A 13,000-nucleotide genomic window follows, 5' to 3' on the forward strand; every position below is an offset into this window, starting at 1 on the left:
TTCTGATATATATATGTATTTCTTTGAAATTCCTGGAGTAGGTAGGTGTCAGAGATAAATAGTACCCAACCTTCTCTGACATCCCTCGTGAAACAAGGGTTTATCAGAGCTTATATTCCGTTGCCCACCACACCAGTGAGTTTTTTTGATCTTTGCAATTGCAAGATTGTCTTTCTCTTTTGCAGCTTTGGTGTCCCAGTTCAGTAATACTGAAGATGTCTGGCAAGCTACCTTCTTGTACAAATGTATAGTGAAATCTATTGATTCAAAGCAATGATTAGGTGTCAGTAATAGCTTTTTGGATATGTATGTGCTTCTGCCAGTTTGCTTCTAGATTGAAAGATCAAGAGCTCTTGTGTTGATAGGAGGACCATCGGTGACTGAGTGGGGGAGAAGCAGAATGTCAGTTTGTCTAACATAACTTTTTCCTTGTTTTCTTGGTGATAAAATGAGAATTTAATATCTGTTACAATCCTATCAGTAACATAGTGGGAAATGAAAATGAAAGTTAAAAAGTGCCTTCGTTAAAACAGCCTTATAATGTATTTGAAACTTCATTCCCCAAGACCAGTACTTCTTAACCTGGAATGTATAGAGGGACTTCAGGGACCCTTGAACACACCCATCCCCTGAAATTGCCTGCCAAATTGTGTATGTGTTTGTGTGCACAAGCATCTGTCTTATGGAAAGCATCCATGTCTTTAATCAGCATGTCTGGTTATGAGAACTCTTACTTAAAGTTTAACCACGGAGTTAAGCAAGTTAAATGACCTCCAATGTGTCTTCTAGGGTTGGGGAGCAGAATACCACCGCCAGGATGTTACTAGCACCCCCTGCTGGATTGAGATCCACCTGCATGGCCCGCTCCAGTGGCTGGATAAAGTTCTTACTCAGATGGGTTCACCTCACAATCCTATTTCATCTGTGTCTTAAATGGCCTCAGGCTTCTGCCTCTTGAAAACTATTGAGCCTTGCATGTACTTGAAGGATGGATGAGTCAGACACAATCGAGAACTGACAAAGGAGCCTTGATAATACTTGACCTCTGTGACCAACTGTTGGATTCAGAAATAAAAAAAACCTTGGTAACATACTGTCGATATCAAGAACCTGTTTAGTTTACATTGTAACATTCTATGGTAAAATCAACTAAAATGCATACGTTTAGCAGGACTTCGTGTATAGTTAAAGGAGAGATGGCCAAGCCAGGGACAAATTATCTATTGGAGAAATGATCCTAAGAGATTCTTTTGTGTTTGGCACTTTAAGGTCATCGTTTGGCAAAAGTTTAGCATTAATAGTCTCTCTGAAGTGTGTTTTTATCAGGTTTAGAACCCATGTTGAGTCTTCTTTTCATGGGATCTCATAATATTTTAAAACTATTTGTTTAGTAACGATTTTTGTTTTTTAAGTAAAGTTTAATCTTGATGATATACATAGTAATCTTTCTAAAATTGTATGCTGACCATACTGCTGTCAGAATAATGTTAGGCATATGCTCTTTGCTAAATATATATGTACAGAATATTTGGAAGTTAAGAATTGATTAGACTAGTGGATTTAGGAGCATTTGAGGGGGGTGGGGGAGAGGGAAATGACAACTGCAAATGTAGAATATACTGTAAAGAGTCAGTTTGTTGCTTTCAAGAAACAAACTGATGTCTGAATTTTGCTGTGTTTCCATTTTTTAGAGATTTTATCGTACTTCTTTTTTTTTTTCGTGTCTTCTATCCCTTCCTCTCCAAAAGCAGTTATGCAGCTGGTTAATTCATGTAACTGTGAGGGCAAATGAGTAATTCCTGCTACTCTGAAATCGACTGCCTGTATGTTTCAATACCAATTGTATGGAGTGCTTGAATGTAACTAAGCAGTTTTTATGGAGTTTACAGAAATAGGCTTTAATTTTCAAGTGAATTGTTTGCCAAACCTAGTAACTGTTAAATATTTGGAGGATTTAAAGAACATCCCTGTTTAAATCCATTTCAAACTTTTTAAATTTTTTTGTACTATGTTTGGTTTTATTTCTCTTCTGCTAATCTTTTATATTCACTTAACGCTCTCGTACATTGAGTACTTTTATTCCGAAACTAGTGGGTTTTCTCTACTGGAAATTTTAAATAAACCTGTCATTATTGCTTACTTTGATTAAAACTTTGTTGTTTCCTTCCTGAATTCACACACTAGATTTTAGGAATAATAGGATTTGCTCTCTTTTGAGAGATTTTTCTCAAATATTCCTTGCCAAACGTTAACAAACTAAATTACTAACACAGAGACAGAGAAACTGAATCGTGAAGAGAGCAGAGTCCCTTTAATCGGAAAAGGACATGTGGAACTTCGGAAATTAAGAAAAAACTAGCAAAATTTGGAATTTTAGACCTAAATATATAAACTTATGTGAGGAATTGCAGCACAAGCAATTATTGATGGACAGCCAACCAAAGTTCCAATATCTAAACCTCACACAAGAAAGCAAGTATAATATTGGGAAAGAATGAGAACTAAAACCCCCACAAGACGGGGCTCACCTGCCCATCTGCTTACCGCGGGAATGACGGGAATGCCACAGCCGCTCTCCCATCCCCCACCCTCGCCCCAGAAGTCTTCCCTGGAAGGACACAGGCTGGAGGAGACTTAGAGTCTTCCCTGGCCAAAATGATGCCACCCCTTCTCCTTTGTATTTTTATTTTATTTTTAAAGATTGTATTTATTTATTTGACAGCAAGAGAGGGAACACAAGCAGGGGAAGTGGGAGAGGGAGAAGCAAGCTCCCCACTGAGCAGGGAGCCCAACACGGGGATTGATTCCAGGACCCTGGGATCATGACCTGAGCCAAAAGCAGACGCTTAACTGACTGAGCCATCCAGGTGCCCCTCTCCTGTGTATTTTTATACATCTTTCCCACAGTTGTTTACCAGCCCTATTGATTCCCCAAACGATGACCACGCAGAAATTTCTACTGCATCCTGCTGTCTCCAGAAACATCGTGGTGCAAGTGGAGAAAGCCTTGGAGAGAATACTGGTATTATAACACACGCTTATGCAGGTCTACTGGGTCACTTAACGTTCATGAACCTCTGTTTCCTTACCTGTAAAAAGGAGATAATGTTTCCTTATCACAAAGTCAAGGTGAAGCTCTCTTAGAAGAAAAAAGTGTGAAAATACCTTGGAAACATAGTTGCCATGCAAGTACAGGCATCACTCTCCTTTTAGTTTGCAGACATAAAAATTTACTATAAAATAAGGCAGAATGAAAAGCACAGGAGCACAAAGGAAGGAAGATATAGTTCAGACTTGGGTGAGTAGAGATCAATAGAGGTTTACGGAAGAAGTATTTAAGGTTGAGCTTTGAAGGATGCAAAACATTTTGATCATTGGAGAAGCCTCTGGGCAAGAGAACAGTCTAAGTAGAAGTATGTGTGACAGATACCTGTTGCTTGGGACACCCCAGCATCTGCCCACCAGTTTCTAAAGACATGCCTCCAACCCACAGTGTTTCTGTGGGATTTATCGTACAGTCCCTCTGGCCACTGTTCGATGGTCTAGGTAGGGACCTCTTCTCTTTGGGACTTCTGGGACTGGAAGTAAGGAAGGGTTATCCTGTGCCTGGCTGAAGCTACGTAAACCTTGGGATTGGCCCTCTATAGGCTGGAGATGAGAAGGTAAGGGCATCCAGGTTGTGGGGTGTAGGACTTAACAACTGCTCCCACATTCCTGCTCTTGGTTTTCCTGGGACACCAGAATCTTTATGGATAATCCCTCTTTTGCTTCATGTAGTTTGAGTTTTTGTCAGCCTGCAAGTGTGTGTGGTTTATGCGATACAGTATGAACATACTTTTGTAAAGATAGATCATTTCTGGGGCACCTGGGTGGCTCAGTCGTTTTAAGCGCCTGCCTTCGGCTCAGGTCATGATCCCAGCGTCCTGGGATCCAGTCCCACATTGGGCTCCTTGCTCAGTGGGGAGCCTGCTTCTCCCTCTGTCTGCCCCTCCCACTGCTTGTGCTCGCTCGCTCTCTATCTAGTGCTGTCTCTCTCTCTCTCAAATCTTTTTTTAAAAAAAGGATCATTTCTGTAGATAATTTTCTTTTAGCCAAAACAATACTTGTTCACGAAAGATTTTAAAAGTCTAAGAGAAACAAGAAACCAAGTCACCTGTACTAACCGTTGGTAATTAAATTAGTTTGTCCTTGAACCAGGTGGTTATGATAAGCTGGCACAGAGATCCTCAGCACGCTATAGGAAATTCAGGTCTAAAGGTTAGTCCCATTAGTACAGAGATGGTGATCGGCCCCCTTTGTTGAGCCGTTACTGGCACCAACCCTGTGCCGACCATTGTGCTGGGTGATAAAAGTGAATAAATCCTCAGCCCCGCCTAAGCAGCCTGCACTCTAAAGAGAAAGGGAAGCGAGCAAACAGACAATAACACTGTGCTATGTCAGCAAAGGACACAGAAGGGAACATAAACAGGACCAGAAGAGTCAGGGAAGACTTCTCAGAGGGGATGGTTGCCAAATGCCTTGCGAATATTGTACCAGATTTAGATCTCCTAACTCTGAGGTTTCACCCAACACAGAAGATGAGCTGCTGGCCTTGATGTTTATTGATTTCTTTGTTACAAATACATTTCTTATTTTTCTGGGAGAATTGGGATTGTAGGCAGTTTACTGAAAACAGCCTTTTTTTTTATTGAGTCTGTTGACTTTGTAATTTTATAATTTTTATAATTCTTAAGTGGTTTTTAAGGCAGTGGTCCCCAAGGATGGTGGTGTAGGGAATTGTCAGGCCTGCAGTTTCCAAGCACTGGAACTGAAAACCTCTTCACAGCAGATCTGGAAGCTCAATGCTAGCAACTGAAAAGCCATCATACATTCTTGTCGAGATGCAATATGCTATTTAAAAGGCAGGGTCCTATTATATTTAAAAGCTCGGAAATGACTTCCTTAAGGAAGAATTTGTGAAAAGCTGATAATTTGTAAATCCCCCCCTCCACCTTGATCTGAAAAACAAGTAAATCAAAGTAACATAGCCTTCTTTGTCCCTAAACACAGAGTAAGTTTGAAAAAGTTTAAAAAGGGGGGGGGCACCTGGGTGGCTCTTTCGATGAGGCATCTGACTCTTGATCTCAACTCCGGTCATGATCTCAGGGTCCTGAGATGGAGCCCCAAAACAGAGGCAGGCTCTGCTCAGTGGGGAGTCTGCTGGAGATTCTTCCTCTCCCTCTGCCCCTCCCCCACCCACTCTCTCTCTCTTAGGAAAAAAAAAAGAAAAAATTGAAATTGAGCTGCTGCTCTTCTTTAGGACTAGATGCCTTGTGAAAACACGAGAGAAATTTTTCTTTCTTCCCTTGGTCTTGCGTCAGATGGAAACTAAAGAATAGATTCACCTCTACCATATTTCCATCCCGTGGATTTACAGTTAACGTCGCCGATGCCATAGTTAGAGTCTGGGCACATGAGTTATTATAGACTTATTTTTTAATGCTGACTCCGTCACTTTCCAGCTGTGTCATCTCAGGCAGGTGAATTAAGGTACGAGCTTCAGTCTCATTATCCGTGAATGGGAAAAGAACAGGCCCATAGGTTGTGTGATAGGTGTGATGTACACTAAATACTTGGCACAGAGCCAGGCACACAGTAAGCACTTAATAGTGGCTTGGGTGCAGTGGTGATGATGACCTGGAGGGCTTCATAAATACAGGCCTAATGAACTCTTGAGTATTCTCACTATCTTTCGGATATGGTAGATGATTTGAAACCCAGCAATAATTTTTTAAATCCCCACAACAATAGTAAGCATTAGAGTAGAAGGGGGAAAAAAAAAAAAAAGCAATGCCCAGTATATATAGCACAGCTGATGTTAATAAAACATAAATCTTGTCCATTTTCCCCCACGGCTTCCAACAAGAATCCCACCTATGGATTCTTGACTGAGGAATCTTGATGTGACAATATTGCCAGTTTTTTTCTATTTACTAAATAACTGTGTTTTCAGAGTACTTATAAATATTGATTTACATTCCTCCCAGCGCCACCCCTAATTTATAGACTAGCTGCACGTTAGGCCACCTCTTACCCTGTGTTTGCCAATATTAAAATAATTTCTTTATTACCAGTTCCATCCTGGTGGTTTCTATCTCGAATGTTCGCCAAACCTGATCACAGAACCGTAACTCCCCCCAACACACACACTAACCAACCTAGAGTGTCACTCACCCCAAAGGATTCAAGCTACTCTTCAGTTCTTACCCAGAGTCTGCTCCGTCCGTTGAAAGGCGACCCCACTGGAAATTCACATCCAGTGGATGCCTTTCCCACAACCTTAGCCATTCTTTTTCTGTGTGGTTCCAACATTCCAAATTCTTGTTTATCCCTTTTAGGCAAGGACTTATTTTGGTAGTGTAATTCTGTCTCCTCTGGTCAGGACGTGGAAGGCTCCTATTCTACTTCTGGAAGTGCATGATTCCTAACTGGGTGAACTGGCAGCCACTCTGCCCTGGGTGTCTGCCTAAATACACAGCAGATTCTACCAGTTACCAGTCATCATATATTCATAACTCACTGGCATCTAGTAAAATCCATTAACTCATGTCCCTACCAATTTTCCTACTCTACCCCCTCACTTGCCTAAATGTATTTAGAAATTGGAATTCGCATAGGGCCTTTTGAGAGGAAGGAGACAAGATAAACCAATTTAACCTTTATAGGATATGTAATGCTACTTAAGCATAAGGCATTAACTGTAACACCACTAAGAAATGGCTCTAAAGCTAATCCCCTGTGACAGTAAAACGCTTTAAAATTTGAATCACTGAGACGCCAATCCCAATAGGTTGTGACACTGATCTACCCTTAAAATGGGTGGATGGTTCCTATATATATTCCAGGCTGGAGCTTCTGTCTTCCGGGAGACTGGGAGCTAGAGGAAGTAAGGGAGAGAGAAAGGGTCTGATCAGAGACCTGCATCCAAACCCTGGCCCCGATGACCTCCTGTGATCTCTGTGAAGTTCTCCAATTGTTTGGGCCCGGATTTCTCTCTGTAAAATGGGAGGCATACCTATCAGGAACATTGTGAATAAGAGGGACGATGATATAAAGTCGGCTTGTCCTACTGTTACCTGAGTTTGTGCCCAGGAAACAAGAGATGTCATTGTTATGTTTGGTTAGGCTGCCAGGGTGATTTATTTTTTAACCTATATATGTCTATTCGAAAGTTCACTGTAACTGCCTTCAAATTCAAAAACATTAAAGTAGTATGGTATGGGGCCACCTGGGTGGCTCAGTTGGTTCAGCGTCTGCCTTCAGCTCAGGTCATGATCTCAGGGTCGTAAGATCGAGACCCACATCAGGTTCCCTGTGCGGTCAGTGGGGATTCTGCTTCTCTCTCTCTCTCTCTCAATTTCTCCAAAATAAATAAATAAATCTTTAAAAAAATTAAATAAAGTTGTATGGTATGAAAGTTATATCTTAATAAAGCTGTGAAAAAGAGATTTTTTTTTTAACTTAGAAAATAGAATCTATCAAATTCCCTTAGAAAATATAAAAGTGATTTTTCAGCTGAAAAATCTCAGTGCCTGTTCTGTAGGGGACGAATAAAGATTGATTAATAGACTTCATCTATAGTTTTTCATGAGAACACAAGCCCCAGTTCTCCCTTATGTAGACTGCCCTTGATCCAAACATTGATTACTACTTTTGCATCACAAGATTGTTAGGATAATCATACTCTGTGCTTTGGGAAATAATTTGAAATTCATGAAGAAGTACATCTTCATGCTTTGATAAATGAGTATAATTAGTTCCAAAATTTTTGTTCATAAGCCAAAACTGGTGTCATTAATCATTAAATATTCCCATTAAAATTAATGTAAAAACTTCGGTATTTCTCTTAATGGAATAATTAATAGAGCAGAGGCCTCATTTAATGGTATTGGAGGGCCCCAAGGCTCTGTCCTGGCTGTCCTCCTCTCCTTCATACACCCACTCTCTCAAGGTGACCTCCTCTACTCTCCAGTCCCATGGCTTGGGTTGCCTTCTATATACCATTGACTCACAGACGTATCTCCAGCCAGGGCATCCCCTAGGAATTCAGACATCTAACTGTCTGCTTGACATCTCCACGTGGTGTCCTCTCAAATTTAACATGGCTAAAACTGAACTCACGGTCCCATGCCACTCCCCCACATGCTCTTCCCCTTCTTGGCAAAGACCACCATCATTCATCCAGTTGCTAAAACCAAAAATCTTTTCTCATCCCAATCCATTCCATCAGTAGATCCCTTACCTCTACCCTCAAAGCATATCTTTATCCATTTCTTTCCACCTCTGCTCCTTCCATCCTAGCCCAAGGCACCATCATCTCTTGCCTGGACTACAACCATCACTTTCTGGCTGGTCTCCCTATCACCAGTCTTGCTCTTGCTACAGTTGATTCTCCACAGGGCATCCAGGGAAATCCTTTAAAAATGCAAATCATTTTATGTTACTTCCTAGCATAAAACCTTTCATTAAGTTCCCATAGGTGCTTAGAATCAAATCCAAACTCCTTCCTATGTCTCATAAGGCCATGCCTCGGTGGTTCTCATTGCTAGGGAGAGATTGGAGTTTGGTGGGAGCATTGGAATTGTCATAGTATTTGAGAGGGGGTGCCGCACCTGGCATTTAGTGGGCAGGGTGAAGAATGCTAGATGTCCTACAGTTGCAGGATGGGCCTTCATTCTACCTGTCAATCATTATCTGAGGCTGGATCTGGACTCGATACTATATATTAAATGCAAAGCAGAAAAGGATGTGCTGTGTTTTGTTCCAAGTTTTCTCTGGAACTGTTGCCCATTTCAGAAAATCACCTCACTGTTGAGGAAGCCCCTGGCTGTGTTTAATTCACTATTGCAACATCCTTTCACATGCACATTGGTTCTGCCTAACTAGGCCGTTAGGTGCTTACGTATGTCTTCTAACAGAGTTGTGCCTAAGCATTTACATGTTGAAATACAAAGTACTTTATTATAAATTGCTTTTTTAAAAATTACTCTTTTAAGAAGAAGTAATGGCTGATTGATGATACCAGTTTGGGCTTATGAGCAAATATTTTGGGCTAGTTATATTCATCCATTGAGAGATGAGATGAGGGAACTACTATATGAAGCATAAATTATTTCCCAATGCATAGACTATGGTTGTCATAACAATCGTCTAACAAAATAAACAATAATCAACACGGGCCTCGTAGGACATGTCTTACTCTTCTCATGGGAAAAAATGCAGATGAGGTCCATCAATTTATTGGCCACCTACAAAGTAGGGGCAGGATTTATGGTTTAATACCATTCTTACATTTCCTAGGGGAATTAGATAGCTTTTGTCTTCTTAATATGTTGTTAACTTTTAAAACAGTGAAGGTGAAATTAACATATATAGGAATTTTATCTTCAGCAGTAGCAGGAGCACTACAATTCTTTTTAAAGAGGCAGTGGGTCTCAGGTTTGAGATTCAGTGTCCTGTGTCCTGTGTGCTCTGGTTCTGAAGTACCTTTCCCACCTGGCTTCATCCCACCCCAATCCAAATTCTCAAACATACCAGGTTCATTCCCACCTGAACACCTCTGCACCAGCCACCCCCTTCCTCCAATGCTCTTTTCCTTGCTGTTTGCACGATGACTCCTCCTGGAGTATTACTTCCTTCGGTCCTTGCTGACCTCTCTGGCCGTGGTAGTCCCAATGCACTCTCCATCACATCACCAGTGGTCACCACCTGCTCAGGGATCCTCTCTGTCTGATACAGCAGAACACAGAACATCGCCTGGGAATATGGTAGGGGCCCAGTAAATGTTTGTGGAATCAAAGAATGAATAACATGAGGCAAGGTAAAGCATCTTGGTGGTAGCACACAACTAGCATTCAGTTTTATAACATATAAAACTGTAAATGCTTGGATTATGAAATAAAATGTTAAGACATTTGAAACAATATGGTGCCATCAATGGCACCCATGCTCACCATTTCAGAGACTACAAATTAGAGCTAACTGAATGTACATTCACGAATGATTTGCAGGCTCTTTTTTCCAATTAAGTATGGTATTTCTTAGTTAAAATATATTTGTGGTCACATATGCCAGGTATAAAAGCTCATATAAATGATTTCTTGTTCAAACTGGGGTGAAAAACAAAATCATAATGGATGAATATGAGGTCAAATGTCTCCCAGCAAACCGTGATTACCAATTAAGCAAAGAAATATTTATCAAAAACTGGCATATAAGCATAGGGCTTAGGCAAATAAAACTTTTCTCAAGAGAGCATACAAAGAGAGATGTGTGTAAAGAGTGTTAACTAACCTGCCTTCAGGCTCCCCCATCTTCAATCCATCCTCTACGCGCTCTTTCTAAAATACCAGTGTTATCACTCTACTCCGAAGAAAATCCTTCAGTTGGTCCTTATCACCATATATGACATGTAAAATAATGAGGTCAATGAAGTGCCACCCTCTTGCAGAGCATAGTCTGGCTGCTTCTGCCTCTTAGTGTGTCCCCATATAGGCCCTAAGCTCCAGTCACTCTGGAAAACTTGTTCTCCTCATCCTTGACGACCACTTGCTTTTACGCAGCGTCTAATTTTTCTGCTGCCCAGAAAATTCCAACTCATTATCAAGAAGTATTTGGGGCTGGGGTCGGTTAAGCGTCTGCCTTCGGCTCGGGTCATGATCTCAGGGTCCTGGGATCAAGCCTCATGTCCGGCTCCCAGCTCAGGGGGAGTCAACTTCTCCCTCACTTCCCCGGCTTGTGCTGTCTGTTGCTATCTCTGTCTCTCCCTCTCTCAAATAAAAAAATAAAATCTTAAAAAAAAAATGTAGTAGTAGTAGTATTTGGGACCTCCTGCAGCTGTCTCAGGCAGTGTTGCCCCCTCCATTATGGTATTATAACACTCTCGACATACTCCCACCATAAGTGACGAATGCTCCTACTGTAATTTTCTCCTCATAGTCCTCCACTCGACTAGCTGCTGTTTCAATGCAGGACTGTATCTCGTTTATCTTCTTAGGCGCTGGAGTGTTACCTGAGGTTCAGAATACAATAGGCACTCAGTAAATGCTTGTCTGAATGAAAAAATGAATTTACTAAAGGTTTATGATCTTTTGCTGGAGTAAACTGACATCCCAGAAACTGCTATTCTAAATATGATTTTTGTCTTTTCACCCTTGAACACGATTTGCTTTTTCCACAGGGAAGTCTCACCCTGGGTCTGAATGTGAGATCTGAGCTTCATTTCCTTGGGATTCTCATGTTCTACTTCTTCAGAATAGTGTTCAGTAAAAACACAGGAGATGCGTGAAGGCAGGTGAGTATTTGCGAAGGCTTAATTCAACAAGCTTTCATCAAGGGCATTTGTGACCGGAAGGTTATACTGGGGGGTTCCAAGAGTGGAGGATGTGGCCCAGCCTGGTGCACAACTGAGCTGAGGCGGCCCAGCAGTCACAGAAGGAGAGACCTCGAAGAACCAGGGAGAGCGGGTAGGCCACAAACCCTCAGATACCCACGCGCGGGATAAGAGGAGGAGGGTTGTGGGGGGGGGTGCGATGAGCCCCTGAAACTGCAGTTAAAATGTTTTGTGCACGTATTGAGGTGTATTTTCCCCGCAGATGGATGGGCCCATAGCTTCCATTAAATTCTCAAAACCATCTGTGGCCAATAAAAGGTTAAGATCTCACCCAATATCGACTTCCCTCCCTCGATGAAGAAAGCTTCGTCCTGGGTGGTTGGGGGACTTGCCCACGGCCGCGCGGCCCCTCAGCGTCCTAGCTCTGTCTGGAAGCCGGTCTCCAGGGATCTTTCCACTGCTTGCCCATGTTGCCTTCCCATCAGAGAAGCCTGATGCTTCCGGCAGTTTTCTTAGAAAGGCTTCTTAAACTGATTAACTATAATATCAAGGGTACCACTTTAAAACTGGGGCTAAGGCATCTGCTTACTGCACTTGATCTCTGTTTTACACCGGATTATGTAACCGCACTACGACTGAGTGCTGTTTGGTACTTTCATTTATCCCCCCCACACACACACACACACACTTGGGAGATACTTCTGAATTACGTTTAAATTTGTACCGCAGGTCAGAATGCAAATTCTGTAATAAAATTACTGAGCTGTGTTGCAGCTCTTAAAATTGCAGTTTCATAGGCTCTTAGTTTCTGAAATTGTGATGACTTGCTTTATTTATACATGGGCCAAGTTATTTAACTTTTTAAAAAAGGACTATGCATTTTGTTCCTTCCTTTTCTCTGTAGGTAGTGACAGTTACAAGTTCCCTTGAAAATTCTTGTCCCAAGTCCATTTTTATGCATTTAGAGAGAAGCCTCACAGCCCTTCGGTTTGGAATGGTAAAACTGAGGTTCTTTTTTGCTCATGGAACGCGCCTCTCTTAACGAATTACAGCCTTGAGGCAGTGGCCGTGGAGAGTGGCAAGAACGGTCTAGCACGGGGCAGCCATGTTCGAAGCTTTGCCGTAACACCGAAGAACAACAGGAGGTTCTTCCCGGGTTGCACAACTGCCTGTGGGGATTCGACTTGCTGCTCGGAACTACCGCTGAAAAAGTTTCCCTCCGGAGGTGCTCTCATGGGGGAAGAGAGGGAGAAAAACGCTCCCAACCCCGACCGCAGAACAGCTCAATGAGGTATGTCGCCATCATGAGCCGGTCAGCTGCGGGGCGAGGGCTCCGTGTGTGCGGACCTGTCTTCCCTCTCTCAGAACTCCTAGAAAAGACTAGGTGGTATGGAGGAAGAAAGGCCAGAAGGGAGAGCAGAGGAACATTCTGTGAATGTGGAGAAGCCAAGCATTAGAATTATGTGCACAGCAGGGACAACTGCATGCACACTGCAGATGCAGAGCAGAACCAAGGGGTGGCCGGGAAGAGGCCTGAGAGCGCGGGGCCCGGGGCCAAGTGTCACAGGGCAGCAGAGAAAGAGGAGTTCAGAGCGGACAGCACGAAGAGAAGACTGATAGGAGAAGCCA

The 13,000-nt window shown here is 42.3% G+C and overlaps 1 protein-coding gene across 6 annotated transcripts in view; it reads left to right on the forward strand.

Moving 5' to 3' along the window:
* Positions 1-2,139, forward strand: part of SMAD1 (SMAD family member 1) — a 73,751-nt gene extending 71,612 nt beyond the window's left edge. For all 6 annotated transcript variants that reach the window (XM_073892315.1, XM_025874259.2, XM_073892312.1 and 3 more), the window contains one exon: positions 790-2,139. In XM_073892315.1, coding sequence (XP_073748416.1) covers positions 790-933 — 144 coding nt within the window. In that variant the 3' untranslated portion in view covers positions 934-2,139. The remainder of the gene's footprint in view (positions 1-789) is intronic.
* Positions 2,140-13,000: the final 10,861 nt, after the last annotated feature.

Source organism: Callorhinus ursinus, unplaced genomic scaffold (assembly GCF_003265705.2).
Source record: "Callorhinus ursinus isolate GAN/ISIS: 27379988/994484 unplaced genomic scaffold, GSC_fseal_2.0 scaffold4, whole genome shotgun sequence".
NCBI lineage: Eukaryota > Metazoa > Chordata > Mammalia > Carnivora > Otariidae > Callorhinus > Callorhinus ursinus.